Source organism: Bombus huntii, chromosome 7 (genome assembly GCF_024542735.1).
Source record: "Bombus huntii isolate Logan2020A chromosome 7, iyBomHunt1.1, whole genome shotgun sequence".
NCBI lineage: Eukaryota > Metazoa > Arthropoda > Insecta > Hymenoptera > Apidae > Bombus > Bombus huntii.
The window spans coordinates 9,098,423-9,115,542 of NC_066244.1; the positions used below are offsets into that span (position 1 = coordinate 9,098,423).

General features: G+C 48.2%; 1 protein-coding gene across 2 annotated transcripts in view; it reads right to left on the reverse strand.

The window, feature by feature from the left end:
- The window catches only part of LOC126867654 (protein O-mannosyl-transferase TMTC2-like), a 215,484-nt gene that overhangs the window by 154,741 nt on the left and 43,623 nt on the right, over window positions 1-17,120 (reverse strand). For both annotated transcript variants that reach the window (XM_050622424.1, XM_050622423.1), the window contains exon 3: window positions 11,099-12,716. In XM_050622424.1, coding sequence (XP_050478381.1) covers window positions 11,099-11,184 — 86 coding nt within the window. In that variant the 5' untranslated portion in view covers window positions 11,185-12,716. The remainder of the gene's footprint in view (window positions 1-11,098; window positions 12,717-17,120) is intronic.

A 17,120-nucleotide genomic window follows, 5' to 3' on the forward strand; every position in this document is an offset into this window, starting at 1 on the left:
AATCCTCTGTGTTAATTCCGTGTAATTTGCCGGCAGTCATGTTCCACGACATTCTCTGCCTACGGGATGTCGTATACGCGTTGCTTTCTCGCCGACCGCGACGCGTTTTCGATTTAATTGTCTAACTCCCCGGAGGGAACTACCGATCGTTCCCTTGTAAATTGTAACAACGCGAACAGGACCTGGATAGAGCTGCGTTGGGAATATAGCTCGTAGTAAATATCATTAATGCGCAAATATTAATACGGTTTATTAATACGATTCGGATTGATTACCTTTACTTGTGAAAACAAGTTCATTGCGGCCGCGTGGACAATTTGATTCCACTCGTTTACCCACCACACACATGCGCTAAAATACGTTCGTATCCTCGAAGAAACTATTCGCCCGTGATATTATCTTTTGATTAATTCGATCTACCGGGTACCATTACGTGGCAAGAAATACCGGTAAACACGGAATCACTTTCTAGTATGCAAAATAAGGTTCTTATCGTGGCGCCATTGAACGTAAAACCGAGCAAAATGTTCGTACGCGGCAAGGATGCGGTTTATTTAAGAAGTATTTACGTCACTGTTTATCGAATTTTCTCCACGCCATTTGACCGTATCTACGGGCGCAATTTTGCCACGATCTAGATTTACGCGAACCATCGAGAATCGTCCACGAGACCCGGAAACGGTCTTTCCCACTAGCTCCAGCCCCGGTATCTCGATTGACCAATATCTCGAAATAACAACGAGCAAAGAATCTTCTGGGGATGATGTTCGAAAGCGATAAGGAACTAGTAGTATCCCGATATTCTGCCCCACCGTCCAACAAGCTTCCGATCGCTTGTCCGCGAATAAGAGGTAGAAAAAAGCGTGCAAAAGAAGGAACTCGAGTTTTACGCTTCAACGTACACGTTTTAGCGCGCTCCAAACATCTACAAACACCTGCTGTATCGACTACATCGTTTCTTCTACGACCGTGGTCTAGCTTCCACGTTAGCTCCTCGGCGGAGACCTCCCTTCGGATTATAAGGCGGCACCGACCTAACGTTCTTTTTGCGGCAGCATGTCCGAACAAGGCGGGCATCGATTTCGCATCTTCGTGTCTCGCTCGTAAGAGCAGAGCGCACACTAAGCCGGCGCAACCAGACCAGAGGGAAAGGACGACTTCCATTATCCGTGCTCTACTTTCACGCTCGACGTTTCACACCGCACTAGCAGCCTGTCGTTTGCGGAAAGAGTGAGTCGTAACGCGACGAAATTACCGCGCGTATGGCCAACGTGAACCCAAGCTTCGCGGCCTTAAACTTAAGGGCGGATGGACGTTCCGTGGATATTACTTTTCTATTCCCGCCATCTGGCAACCGACCGGGATGCGTTTCTACAGAGCGTCAAATTCCAGGAAACTTCGATTCTTTAATTCGATGGATTACGTTGCTCTAGTTGGATCATCGTGTCTAGTTACCAAGGTCAGTTAATTATTACCTGTTAATTGGAAAATTCGTAACGTTCGTTGATAAACAGCAACGTAGTGGAGTGATCGCGTTATTCACGGAGTTCGTTCAACTTTTATTGGTTTTATCAACCACCGGATGCATCCTATCAAACGTCAGATGAATTCAACGCACGCACGCGTTAAAGTTTCACACGTTCCCTCTCTGTTTTCCATCAGACGTGCTTTTTGTTTGCTCGACGAAACAAAATCGAAGAAGCTTGTGAGATTTCTCGACCGATACGTAATCGCATTTTTCCTCGGCCACGAAAATGAAAACATTCGATCGCCAAAGGGAACCTCGTTAATTTAAAATACACTTTGCGATGGAACTTGGGCGATGATGATATTGCAGCGCGGACTTAGCAAGTCCGCGAAATCTTGCCAGACTTGACAGACTTAAACGGCGTAACTTTCACGGAACCTATACAATATTCGAGTCGAGACATTCTCTTAATTATCGCAAATTATTCATGAACTACATCGTAACCGTGGAACAGTGTTCGGTGATACGCTTAGGTTAGCGACCACGTACACCGCGTCTTGCTGGCGAGACGATTAGGATGTTCAAAGGGCGATGCGAAATTCCTCGCCTAATAACGATGTCGAGTTCATAGGGAGAACAAACAATCTCTCGAGCGTTTTTCTCAGCTGTAAGTAGCTAGTAGTCGTGTTTGAGGACTAAGCTTGGCGAAAGGTAATCTATCAACAGATTAGGCAACTTACTCGCCAAGTAGTTGTTCCTAACAAACGACTTCCAGCATAGCCATTTTTCTTGCCACAATTCCCGGAAACGGAACTTCAGATATATAAGAGCAAAGAATCTTTCCAGCGAATTCAGTCAGCGAATCTTCCTGCCGCCCTAGAAGAATCAAACTGTTGGGCAAACAGATTTCATCTCGCTAAGTCTAACGGGCAAACGAAGTCTACCGCCGGAACATCGCGGCGAACGTTCCAGAAATTCGACGAATACCCTCGATGATAGGGGGTTGAACTTCTCCCGAATCGGTTCGACCAATATTCCAAGTTCGTGTCTACGTGTGTCTATCGCTAGCGAATTTGCGCGAGCGTGTGGGATCGTGAATTTACACGGTTGCATCTATGTTTCGACGCTATCGACATCGGGACGGTGTGCAGCGAGTGGCGGCGGCAGAACACGATTTTGAGCTCTTTGGTATCGAACATCCGGGCAAGCTTGACGTTAGACTATATACGGCGAAGATAATCCACTGCTAAGCTCGCTCGATTCGCAAAGACTCTACCGTTTGCTTGAGGATTTGCTATTTCGCTTGACTTCCTTCCGCCCATCGGTCCCTCCTTCTCTTTCACTTTCGGTACACCTCGCCTCGGTGTTTCGACTATTACCACCATCGTTGTCTCGAAACTGCTCGACGTACCAGTTTTCCCGGCGACTGGGCGAAACAGTTGCCGGAGAATTGGTCGAGGAACGGGATAGAGACAGTGAAGAAGGGCGAAGACGCGAAGAAAGAGAGGGAAAAATCGAATCGAAGGCGTTGATGGTCTAACGAGTAAAAGGCAGAAGAGGAAAGAAAGATGAAAAGAAAAGACCGAGATGGCGGGAACGTTTTGTTGCCAAGTGAACAACGAAACGTTGTTGTTCCGAGCAGGAAGCTCGCTGCCACGCGATGATAAGAAAGAATTCGCTCTTTATCTCGGTAGGCGGCCAGCTTGCAACGCGAAAATCCTTCCTGCGATTTTATTCCCGAAACGCCGCCTGAAAATAATTCTGCATCCTGTCTGCAGAGAAACCAACGTTCCCTTCGCCGAGAATCTTTATCTCGCGAGGAAAAAAATAAAAACCTCGACTCCATGGTGGATAGGAAAAGAAAGCTGGCATCTCGAATTGAGCTTGATCTTTGTAGCGTACCGTGTTCGCGGGGCTTGTAAATTCTTTGCAAGCGATAACAATACGGATAGAAGGCATCTGAAGATAGTCAGTCGATGCAGATGCCGTAAAACATTCACGAATCCACGAATCTTCTTGATCAACATCAGCCTGCCCGAAGCTATAGTTCCTAGATCTTTGATAAATTATTTCTTGAAACTTAGATGACTAATTTAATTTGGTCCAATTATATTTCAGAATCTGTTCACCGCGCCATCTTCTGCCTGCTACGTTGAAATTCACGAAACAAAATTCCAAGTTTGCTAAAATTGCGCATAAAATTCGACTAGCTCGTTTCGAACGAGACATATTTTTCACAACTCGCAATTCCATCGAAACTTGGTGCGATCCGGTACGGCAAATTTCTTTGCCAACTCGGTCGGTGAGCTTAACAAATGCATTGAGTGAATTTTAAACGAAAGGAAATGGAAGAACACCGGAACAGAGGAGGAAGAATAATTAATTACCTTTGATATCGATTCATCATTCGAAATTAATGCTAATTCACTTCGGAAGATTACTCCTTCCCTTTTTCCCCTCGCCCCCGATGATAATAAATGTGAACTTTTCATGGCAAAATGGCTAAATGCGACTCCCATAGTAGGCTATTGATCGATCGGGTCGGATTTATAGATTAATAAATCGCACGAGTGCATTCATTACCGGCTCGCACGACACACCGTCCAAAATTGCTTCGAGCTGATACTGTTTTCGCGGTGGCGCGATGGCTAACCCAGGAAACGAGGATAAAAATGGCAGCGCGTGCCTCGCGTCGATTCGTTCCAATTCGATCGACTGCCGATTTCACGAGATATATAGAGAGAGAGAGAGAGAGAGTTGTTATAGAATGGGAAAAGAGAGGAGAGAAAAAAAAAGGAAAGCGAGAGGCCGAGAGAGCGATACCACCTGGCATCGGCCAATCGGCTCGATTATATCATCGTTTCACGCGAACAGCGCGCCAAATATTCGATTTTCATGTGGCGGTGAAGAAAATCCAATACTTGCCATCGGTTTTTCCCTGACGTTTCGTAATTACGTATTCATCGCAGCATAAAAGGGAAATTTGTCGCCTAAACTATTCTGCTATAAATAGAAAATCCCCGTGGCTTATACATAGCTTAATTCGTCTATTTTTAAAACCGACCCGAATCGTCGATGTCTAAGCATTGTTTCGCAAAGTTTGCGTCATTTTCGTGTCTCGTGACGCGCGGGTCGCGTAATCCTACGTTAGGTAATCGCGCACGAATTAACCATAGCTAATTAGTTTCGGGACGCACGCGGTGTAATTGCAGCCCTGTCCCCGCATCAATTTGCCAGTCTCGGTGATCTCGGGCGCGAAGAGACACAAACGAGAATAGAATGAGATAAAGCGCGCTTGCTCGTTCCAGTGTGTACAGTGGCTCGATTAAAATATTGCACGCGGCGCGTATTTAGACCGGAACTCTACAGCACCGTGGAAAGAGCGAGAAGTTGCGGCTCGTATTCGAGGCAACGGATGCGCGTTTCACCGTACCCCGGATCATCGTTTGTTCGAAAAGGAATCTCCGCGAGCAGCCGACAGAAATCTCTTACCGGTATTGGCTGGTCAGTGGTCAATGAATGGCGCGTGGCACGATCTGAAAGAGCGAAATACAAAAAAGTACGAGTTCTTGCACGGTTCGCTTTTCGAGAATCCACCTAGACGTATTCATCGTCTTTGCTAGCCAACAAGAAGAAGACGAGGAAGAGACGGCGCTGGCACGGTGTTTCCAGCCATTTTTCGCTACTTCGCAGAAAGAAAACCGAGTAAACGATGAACAAACATTCGTCGATACATCGGTTCCTTTCGCCTTCGCCAACGTACGAATTCGCGTCAAAGAGACCGCAGCTCGTATCTTGCCGTCTAATCCACCGTAACTTTGATAAGCATAGAGCTTATTCTAGGCTGACGTTGCCTTACAAACTTCGTACTACTTTCGTTTCTCAAAGTCTACCTATCGAAGCGTAGCGTTCACCGGAGTCGTATACGTTCTCTCGCTTGTACGTGTAAACCCGCGACATTGGGTCGTTGTAATCCCCTAGTTCGACCTATCACATGGTAGTAACCCCCCGCGGAGAGAGGATATATAAAGGATGTATAAATACGTCGGATTTCTATTGTTTTCCGATCTTCGGAGCACGTTTCCATCAACGACAAGTTGTATTTCATGGGCACCGTAAGACCCTATCAAGGCCAAGAGCCCGACGATAAATAATCTCTCTGCCCAACTGCTTGTACTCTTTCTGGCGCGATAAAACGCATCGATCCAGAGCCATTCTGTCCCGCAGGATAAATGCTCGTCGACCGGGTGTGCACTGGCCGAGCTACACCCTCTATCGCATCGCACGGAATGGCACAACGCTGTGCAGCTTTATTCGTTCACAGTGCACAGCGTCGTCCATCCGCGCATACATAAGCGCCACGCTGTTGGACGGCACGAATAAATAAACCGATATTCCGGTGAGGGAATTGCAAGAATTTCAGCCAGCGGCCAAATGACGAGGTCCAACCGGCAGCTGCGCCAACCGTTCACGCTCGACAACGCGTTCGTGAACGACTCTTTGTTTCGACCCTTCGCGTTTGTTCGTTCACCGTCAGCCGTGCCATCCCACACGATCATTCTACGAATGACTATTCCATCATGGGCTCCTTGATTACCGGTCGATGCTAGAATCGAGAGTGAAGAATTAAAGATACGGGTGCCAGTTGTACGAGATGTCATATCGAGGGGGAAACAATTTCCACGGTGACGAGTTCGCCGAATGAAAGATGTTATGATACGATGCGCGGACTGACTGCTCGCGCGGCATATCGCGGGAATGAGTGAGAATGAGCGATAAAAGCCGATTGATTTCTCTTAATAGGAGCACGCCGATAGAATAGAGAGCAACGCATGTGACAAATAGCTCGAATTTGTCATCCGGAGAAAAAGCATTGTTATATCGGAGAGCAATCGATTTGTACCAGTCATCGTCCGCTATAGTTCTAAGAACTAGGCAAGCGAGGCTCGTCGGAACCGTATGACTTAAAGACACGCGACTTCGAACGATCTTAGAAATGCCCGGGAAATTCATCCATCTTCAACGGCAGATATGGTTGCTGCAAAAAGCAATATTAAAACATCACGATGTACGAGCAGATTTTTGAATTCCGTCGCCTACCATAGCTCACCTGCACGCCAACTCTCTTTCCGTCGAGCTCATCCTGAGAGCGCGCTCATCCTGCATTGTCAGTCGCAGCTGACAACGCGAGTGGAACAACGAGCGGATTTGCATGCGATCCAAGATCTATTACGCGCGGCCAGAAACGCTCGCAAGCGGCACGGCACATTTTTCTCTTTGTGCCTCTCTTTCTCTCGTTTGCATTCCGTTTTCAGCCAGCGTCGACCGATTCGATTCGAAGCTGCGCGCGCTACCAGGTTAATTTGAGTGGAAATCCTCGTTTCGGCCCGCGTCCCGCTCCGCCCCTACGTTACACGCACGACCGGCCAAACGATGCAATTTTTTAATACTCTTGGATGACCGGCCGTTACAGCAAACAGGCGGTAGACGACGCTCGCTCGTGTTTTCCATGCGGCGAAGGTTAAACACGATGTAGAAAAGTAGCCGTCTTCCGTTCCGGGAAACCAACGACCGTAATTTCTGATATTGCTACGCGTAATTGATTATCGGGAATTATCGATTCGAGCGGAGCGTACACGGGACGCCGCCGTCATTTTCGCAAATGTAACGGACAAAGGGGGGGAACGGTGTATGGATTTGTCAGGCGCGAAACCAGTAAAACGATTCGCGGTCCCATTGATGAAATGAAACATTTTTCCGTAATGTTCGGCTACGAAGAGAAATTATACGAATGTGGTAATAGGATGATGATGGTGATGGTGGCGGTGGTGGTGGTGGTGGTGGTGGTAGTATTGTAACGCGTTGAACCGATGGAAAACGAGCGTTCGACGTACCGACGGGAAACGGTCGGGTGTAAAACGAATGTACCGTGAAATAACAGACTGCTCGAAAAAAGGTTTTAAAAGAGCTTAATTCCATTATTTAACGAAAACATAAACACACGCGCGCTCGTGGTCCACGCAGCGACGACGCACTGGTTGCGCGTTGTTATTTTCTCGATACCCGTGATACCCGTGTGCAAACGTGTTTAAACAGTTCGCGTAACACGTTTCCCTGGCACTCCATTCCGCGAGTAGACTTTTTTACGGATCAACTGGGAACAAAAACACTTGGAAAACAACCCGTTTGGTAATCGATTTCGATTATTTATACGCGCGAGATTGTACTCGTTTCCAGTTGGAAAATACTACGCGCTTTCTATGCCTCTCTCTCTCTCTCTCCTTTTCTTTCGGTTTCCATCGAAAGACACGAAATACCCCGGTATCAACAGCTCCGTCAATTATTTACACGCTGTTCGCTGGAAAGACGCGTACGTCTTCTAAAAAGTCCGCGCGAAACTGAAATAGTAATGCTGTGGTTTACATTTGTTGCGACCGAATTGCGCTCCACCGTCGAATGCTGCTGCCGTATTATTCACAGGCATCGCTGCGAGCGAAAGAGAACTAAGCCTCGAGCCCGCTAACTTTTCTTATTCCGAGCTCGTAGCACGTTGCTGCGAGCGTCTCTAAGTGCAAGCACGCCCGGCCGCATATCTCGGAAATGCGTCGGTTTACGAGATTAGGACTCGACTAGACGAGAGGATAGAATGTAACCGAAACTTTTTCCCTCGTTCTCGTACATTTTATCCGGCGGCCGCGCTGGTCCTCTTGGTCTTTTCGCGCGGTTACCATCGTCCTTCCCTTCATCCCCAAGTTCCTTCGCGGTGACCGAAAAAAAAAAAACGCTGGGCAAATAAATATAGTCAGGCCCCGTATTCTTTGCTAAGGTATTGTGGCCGGCGCGACGCAGTAAAATACGATGCTTTTATTATCCCATGAGTTTTAGCATGGCGCAACGCGGCCAGAATAAACTCTCGAGACGGGGTAAACTGCGGGAGTAAAACCTTTGCGCCCAGGCTAAACCAGACGGGATCTTCGGATCTCGTATCTCCTATTTATCATACAAACTTTTCTTCATTTTTTACCCGACCTGACACCGGGGGTTACCCTTCCGGGCTCCGATCCGGCAGAAATGGCGATGGATTTGGCGCGATGAAACCGATCCCCCGATACAGACCAACACGAACATCGTACACTACGTCGTGTCGCGTCGGTGAGTCAGAGCCGACAGAGAAAAAGAATTTTTTAGCCACGTGAAACGTCGTTGGGCAACTTTTTGCGATTGTCGCGATGCTAACACTGCGGCAAGGGAAGAACGGAAACGGGAAACGAGCAGGAAAACGGTGAAAAACACAGTCGGGGATGAGAAAGACGAGGTTAGCGCGAGATAGATCGCGCGAGGACGTGAAAACGAAAAAGAGAAATATGGAGGAGACCAGGCAAAAAGGGCGACGATGGAAACTCGGCTCTCGTTCATAACTGGACTCGACTTGATTATGGTCGCCACGAGCGCATTGGCCGTTTTAGCTTTGGCGGTTGCATCGAACGAGGTGGCCGCTAATGGGCCGGATATGGGTGAAAAATTATCTCGGCTTAATGCTGGCGCCCGTTTTTCGTTATTAGCCGGGATTTTAAGGTTCCATAGAGAGTATCGTGGCGGGAGACGACAGTTCGTCCAAAAGAGAGAACGGTAGTGAGAAAAAGAAAAGGAAAGAGAAAAGGAAAGAAAAAAATTGATGAGATATATCAACGACCTCGCTGCTACATCTCGTTCGTAGGCTGACCGCATTGAAATTTATTCAGCGATTAAACGTTTGATCGTCGCACCAACCGGTACACGCAATTCCATTAGAACAGGCTGGACGGTTGATTTCTAACGCGCACCCCGGAATAAACTAATTCGTACGATTAGCCGGTAGCCGCGTTATTCCATTACACTGGGTCCAACTATTTATAACGAGAATCGGTGTGTATCGAACGACAAGAAATTCCGACTGTCTGCTATTTTCGTTAAATAATACATTAAATTCGAAATACGCGACTAAATGAAATAGATAAAAATACCGTAGAAAATAAAACGTAGAAATACGTTGCATTATAAGGTCATGATCGAAGTTTAAAGGGAAACAAACCGCTGATAGCTATCAGAAACGTTCGATATACCGCTCTTAATTGTAAAACATCTCCAAACGGTCAAATTCTTTCACAATGCCAGCATGATCGAAGCAATATATTACGAAATCACCCCCTAACTATTTCATGATTTATCAAACACCGCATACACTTAAGAGGGGTGGCAATTGATCGTATCCGAATCGAGCCGATTCGGCGATGCAACAAAGACCAGCCGCGCGGTTCTTACGCTCGAGAGCTTATCGTCGAAAATGCAGGCGAATAAATCGGCGCGTTATCGGCTGTACTGTCAATGGGTGGAGAGAAGTTATCGGCGGTAGACCGTTGCACCCCGTGAAACGTTCACGGAGGCGCGCTCGCGCGATAACGATGCAACAGATTCCCATCGATGACGCCAGAAGTACGTAATCGGGCTTGGTTCGGTGAGCACACCAACCTCGCAGCTGATCGACCCGCAACTACGATGTCCCGGAGATTACGGGATACTCAATTAAGGGATTCGGTATCATAGAATTCAAGAGCTTCGGATTAAGGACGCTTATCGCAAGAGTAACTTCAGATTATACACCGCCGTGTTTCGTCGTTGCATCCTGCGTGTCGAATTCTATCTATTCGCCCGCGACTCCTGAATAACATCGCGAGTTGTAGCGATTATTCGCACCAAGCGGCGCGCTATAGGTTTTCTAATGGCTGGTGAAATTCCGGAGCGTCCAACGAACGTTGCTTTTCCATCGAAATTCTGTAGAGACGAAAGAACAGGACGAGATACAGGAATACCGTGACTAGTGCAATCGATGCCAGATACTATCGCAAGGTAACTGACCTTCGATCATGTATAATTTCAAAGCGACTGTAGAAAAACAAGTAACGCTAATGCAGCGGCATATGATTTGCGCCCTGCTACCACCGTTAGCGTAGGTAATTAGTAATATCTGATTAACTAAACCGGAATGGAATCGGATTAAATGAAATCGGAACGCAAATCGCGGGACCTCGTAAATCAGCTTATCCAGCTGCGACTTGTCCTTTATTCATTGTGTTTGAGCTTATTTGCAGTTACATTCTACATTTACCGTCTATTGCTCCCGTGCCGATAAATATCCTACCATTATCGTTGTCGTTAAACAGCCTGTCGTACCCTACAGTTGATGATTAATTTTAAATCCCCATAAATCACCTATTTAAATCGTTCGTTCGCGCCGTGACAAGCGTTCGATGACGCGTGTTATTTGATGAAAATTCACCAAGGCCGATGCCCTGGCCCTGTCTATATCGTTGTCCTAAATTCGAGATTCCAGCTAATCTATCGTTCGCCTTCGTATCATTTACGAAAGTAAGAAAAACAAGAGTAGGATACACGCGATCATCCGAATATGTTTACAACCGACGATGTAAACAGACTCGAGCAGCGAGACGCATATATCGAGATTCCTATCTAATGTTCGAATGTAATTATTTGAACGCATTAAAATACACGTCGATATACCAAGGAACGTAAGGCCACGAAACAAGGTCGAGGTAAGCAACGTGTAAAAAAAAAAAGTGACAGTGAACTCACCGATCATCGTAGACGAAACCCGCTTGCAGGGTGTTGCAGTAGAGGGCCGTGGCGACGAGGGCGCAGGCTACGGCTAGGATATCCATGTCACATCGTGGCGAGGACGGTGGCGGCGGCAGCGATGTCGACGGTAGCGGCGGTGACCTCTTAACTTGTTGCACGTCCGCGGGCCTTCCTCTTCCACCACCTCCACAGCCCCTCCTTTTCCACCTCCTGGCTCCAGCGGTTCGCCGTACGGCGGTCGAGACGTCCGCCGGACGGTCCAGCGACCGCCGCTCTGACGCCTGCCCGGATGTATCTCGCCCGGGACGAATGTCGCTGACACGTCGCGAGAAACGAGCCAGTAATCAAGCCGCGGCTTCGTCGTGCCGTGACGCGCGACGTAAAACGATCTGATCGGCCGAATCGTCGGTGATGCTTCGGAGACGACGTTCGAGAACGCGGCTCTAACGCGGCTAACTCGATCGTCAATGGTCGTGACGTCAGACCGTCTGTGGAACGGTGGCGCGGAGCCTGGACATCGGTGCTCGACGCGCCGGATTTCCGGGGAACACGCGACGGAGTGATCGCGGATCCACTGGCTGCGTATTTATTATCGTCCCGCGCTCCGAACTCGCTCCTACCTTCCAACGTATTCTCCTCGAGTTTCTTTCTACCAATTGTCAGCGAACAACCACTCTCCGCGACACTTATCTCGACGATATCACTGGTTGACCGATCGCGTTCTCCGTTTGATCACTGCTGAACGCGACTCGAATCGCGATCACTCATTGGAAATCGAGTTTACGTTAGATTACGATCGTGCGACGTTCCACGTCGAACTGCGCAATTTCCAGTCCGTGCCGTTCCAACGATTTTCGTGCAATGTTATTGTAATCGAAGAGCAACACACGCGACCGCTTTCCTCGCCGCGATAAACAGGACTGGTGCGACGCGACAAGGTCGGTCACCATTAACGATGTGTTTTCGGGCCGAGAATCACCCGACGGTTTCTCCCGAACGAGCTGGCGAGAATGATACGTACAAGAAGGTTTTCTAATTGTAAGAGAAACAGTGAATTCGGTATAACCGCGACGCGGCGCATGTTCCGAATGCGGAACGCCAACTGTCGCGCGCCCCCCGAGGACGAGCGCTTTATAGAAGCGGGAGACGGGCATTGATCGGACAGGCGCTTGCGCTTGCCCGCTTCTCTGCTCTTTCTCCTCCTCTTGCCTCCTCCTCCCACCTCCTGCTCCTCATCCTCCGATATGCTTCCTGGTCCTCCTTCGCTTCTCTCTTCCTCTTCTCTCCTCCTCTCCTCTCTCTCTCTCTCTCTCTCTCTCTCTCTCATCCTGGGCTCTCTTCTCTGCATGCTTCTCGACAACCTTGCCACCCACTATCTACGACCGGCCGCGTGCACGATGCCGACCACGACCACGACCGCGACCAACGGACTGGATTAACCGCAACCCCGACGACGCGACGTTGCTGACCGATAGCTGGCCTTTTAGAAAATGACGCGCAACGTCGTCTACGGATCCTCCGCCGCACGCGACGCGTGCATCTATGAATTCTCGTCTTAGACTTTTTCGAACGTCTTGCGATATCGCTAGGTAGATAACAGTTGACTGGAGACACTCTGCAAGAATAATAGTTACGTGTCCGCCTTTAGTCGTTGAATCAGAAGAATGCTGATGCGAGATAGAGAAAAATGGGCGCGACGATTGTAATCGCGCGAAGGAAGAAAAAGATGGATGATGAAGGAGAAAAAAAAAACGCGCAGACAACAGGTGTTAAAGAGATTCTAAGATTTCTTTTCTCCGCGAGTTAGATCGCTGGTCCGCAGGTTGGTATCGCGATATTAAATAGGGTTGCCGTGGCTTGTAACGTGCTCTCTGTCCCTCGGTGTTGCCGTTTCAGTCCTCTGCACCCTCAAATTACCACGATTAATCACTATAGTCGCGAATAATTAATTGCGCGCAAGGGGCTGCGTGAAGCGTACATTCGTCATGAGTATTGTTTTAACCGTTGCAGTTGCGCTCGGTGATAGTATACTTAGCCGTGGCGTACACGACTGCACCCATCTCTCTTCGAACGAAAGACATTCTCGCAGAGTTTTCAATTAACCAAATGAATGTGCTGAATATCGTCCTTTGCATCGGATAATGTGTTATTCAATTGCAACGCAAATTATCCGTACCGTTTTCCGCGTTACCTACGCGTAATCCTCGCAGTACCGCATGGCCTTTGTTCAGCAAACATTCAACGCGATTCAATAGGGACGAATAAGAAAACAGTGTGCACGTTTTATATAATCGTTAGATTCGTTGCATCGATCTGCTTTCGAAATTTTATCATAGCTATTCGACGATCGCGCGTGTATCGTTTCGTTTTAATAAATAACCGCGAACAAGTTAACGTTAAACACGAGCGTGCGATCGATCCGCGATTAATATTAAACAGGTGTGGACAATGAAACGAGCTGAAAAAAAGCAATCACGAGAGAACCCCTAATCAGCCTGCTTACCGCTTAGCCCCCTGTCACATAAAGCACGACACATAAACGCGCTGGGTAATGAGAGTCGATCGAAAGTCAACGAAGGGACCAGAACGGGCCATGGGTAAACAATTGTGCGCGCGGAATGGGCATCGGCCGATTATATACGGGAAGGAAGGGTCGAGTGTATGAGGCGACGTATATTACGCTGCACGTGCACACCATCCCATTGGAGCCACTACCCTCCAAACGACCTTTGTCCACCTTCTTTCTGTTCCTCGTCCTCGTGACCCACGGAGCTCGATGAGGGATCGCTCGCGAGTATCGACGCTACTGCACGAGTCACGAACATACCGTTTTTGCCAACGAGATATCTGTCTATAGCTTCAAACGCGTCGGTGTCATCGCGAAATATATCGTAAAAACACGTTCTCCCATTAAATTCGAGTATAATATATTCTTGCGAAGGGTCACGTAACACCTGCACATGTTCCCTCGTAATTCGCACGAGCTCGATATCGACGCAACCGGCGCGTGCTGAATCGCCACAACGATCGCGTAATCAATTAGATAACGAGCCTTATACCCGGCGGCTTAGGGGAGAAAAAATGTTTCTAGAGTTGGAAAAAAAAATATTACCTTCCGTTGGCCGTAATATGAACGAAGCGAGCGTGTACATCGCGACGGGGCACGACACAGCTGTGGGGTTGAAGGAGGCAGAGAGCGTACCGGAGACGTGTGGCGGCGGTGGGTCGCGGTGGGATGTGTGCGGCTAGGCTACCCTGTTATTTGTCCCACGCGCTGGCAGATTAAGATAATGGGCTAATGCGGACCCTCCGCGCGGTGTGCTGTTCCCGGCGACCGATGGTGGCAGCTGGACATCAGTATGTCGGCGGGGGAGGAAGGGTAGAGATACGATGACCGGCGACCACGCGATCCTCCCGGACAAGCCCGGTTATACGCGCCTCGTTGCGAATTATCGTGCGAAGTAATCGCGGGGCATGCGCCCTTCACGTCGGCCTCCACCGCAACCAACTCGCTCGAATCGAAAGCAACTCGACAGACGACTGTTACATGACACGGCTGGCCTATTACGACTCGTATCCACAAGGGCAACGAGTCTCAATTGTCGTGCTAAATTTAGATTCTAACTACTTGTTCCGCGTTTTTCATCGGCGATGAGACATCGTCACGGAAATACGCTGGATAGATAGAAAGATCCTCGAACGATTGTTCCGACGACTGTTTTGAATATTTGCATGGAGGTACATCGATGGGACGTAATTGGTAAAATAGACGCTTGGTCCAGTTTTCTCTTCTCTTTCCTTTTCTTTTCTTTTTTATTTATTAGAGAATTCAACGAAACTAAGAGCTAGTGGATATGGCGAAGTTTAAAGGACACGCAGGTTCTGTTGGCTACAAGTGCACGGATTCACGCGAGATGAAACCGCCCTCGAGAGTTTCACGCCTCTTACGCTGGCTTAAAAACTGTTAGAGGTACAAAAAGCTTTTTCCGGAAGCTCGTGGATTTAGATTAAAAAACTTAACGAAGGAAAAAACACTTTTGTCTCTTTGGTTATTAAAATGGTAGAGGTTCTATGGAAACCACCAGCGTGTCGGCGGTTGGAATCCACCGGTGAACTTTAAAACAGAGGCAACATTTTCGATCTTGTTGCCGCGGCGGTCAAGCACGACAGTTTAATCGCGGAAAAAAACTGTGACTAAATGGATCCACCACGGTGTGTACTACGATCGTGCCATAAAAAAGGAACACGCGTTTCCACTTAAAGGAACAAGGGTCGCCTGCGATTGTTCGAAACGTCGCTACTTAGAAACGTTTCGTACGATTCGTATCCGTTTCTCAAATCGCTTTTCGCGACTTTTACGCCACGCGGCTTTCATCCCACAACGGCGATAATATCTAAATAATTCGAGCAATTTCGGGCATTCGAACGCGTAGATGAGGTAACACTGACGTCGTTAAGGACGAGTCGTTAGCAATCGGTAACGCGGTTTCCCAATTATTTGCAGCCACGTTGGAAATCGAATGCCATTTGATTTCGCTGCAAGGAAATTAATTCTGATGCGACCGCGCCGGATCGCATGCGCTGGAACGTAAACTGGGTTGCGCTCCAGGCTGAAATGGATGATCGACGAAGGAGGGGAGAATAATAGTGGAAAAAGATGGAAAAAGAGTGACCCGATGGATTTGACGGTTTCGATGCCGATAACTGTACGACTATAGTAATTCTACCTGTTACTTCGTTCCGTCACCTTTTACATAGCGAATTATTAGGCGAAATTTCGCAGCGAAACGATCTCGAAAAGGAAATTGGTATATCGGGTAGGATTATGTTGGCTCGCGGTACCCTTCGGCACGCAGCACCGCGTTTACGATTTACGCTTGAAATAGAAATTGAATGGTAGCGAGTAGAAATAACTTTTAGTAAACGCGAAATTAACGAACCACGGGTGCAAACGTGAGTTAACGAAACGCGTATCCGAAATACGTCGTCCGATTAGAAACAATTTTCGGTGATCAACGAGTTGGTCGTTTGGTCGAAAAAGGTATGACACGTAACCGTTGCGTCGGTGAAGTTACATGGACAGCCGGACACAGCATGTTGGGGGAAAAAAAAGTCAAGCAGAAACAGAGAAATACGTGGTGGGAATTCGAGTACGTCAAAATACAATTTGACGCGCGAATTCCACGGAACAATAGAGAAAATACTGTGATTTCTAAATAAAATTCTATAAAGGTTGACGAGCTCGTAAATACTATTTCGGGCGTGAAATTCGGCCGAAATACTCATCTTGGAGCAAACGATCGGATTCTCATGGCGCGATTCGCCCGAGCCCCCTGAAATCGTACAAGCTCCCATAGTCGACGCTATTATATAGGCGTCCGCGGACAGCGTTTTAATCGGCGAATTGGTACGGGCGGGGAAAAGAATTGCTCGGTAACCGGTATCAACGATAGTGATTATCGATCGACACGCGCATTTTCGACGTTGGGACGAGAGAATAGAACGCGCCCGTGGCTCGTCCTCGTTCCCTATCGAAACTGCCGCGTTACCGCGTTGCCGAGATTTTTCCGATATCCGTGCCGCGGGCTGTGCGAACGCGGAAAATTCAACGCCATTATTCGAGCACGCTGTTGCCGGAACGAGCAGAACCGCTCGTTCGTTCATTCGTTCGTTCGTTCGTTCGTTCGTCCGCTTGGTCCACGTGTGTACGCGTACGCTTGGACGCCGTTGTAACTACAACGTTCAATGTTGTTAACAACTGGTATCAAGAGTAGGTTCAACACGACGCTGTGAAATCTATGAGGCCTTGTCGCTGACACGGCAGCGCGCGTTTTCCCGTCCACCGCAAGAGCGTCGTTTTCCCTTGAATCGAGACGATCTAACCGACCCGAAGAGGCCACATACCAGCCAAACGCGTCCAAATCGACAACGAAATTCGATTTATCATTTCCCCGGCGAACCCGACAGGTGTTTCAAAAATACGTGCTATTGCCATCGCGTGGATACCTGCACGTCGAAC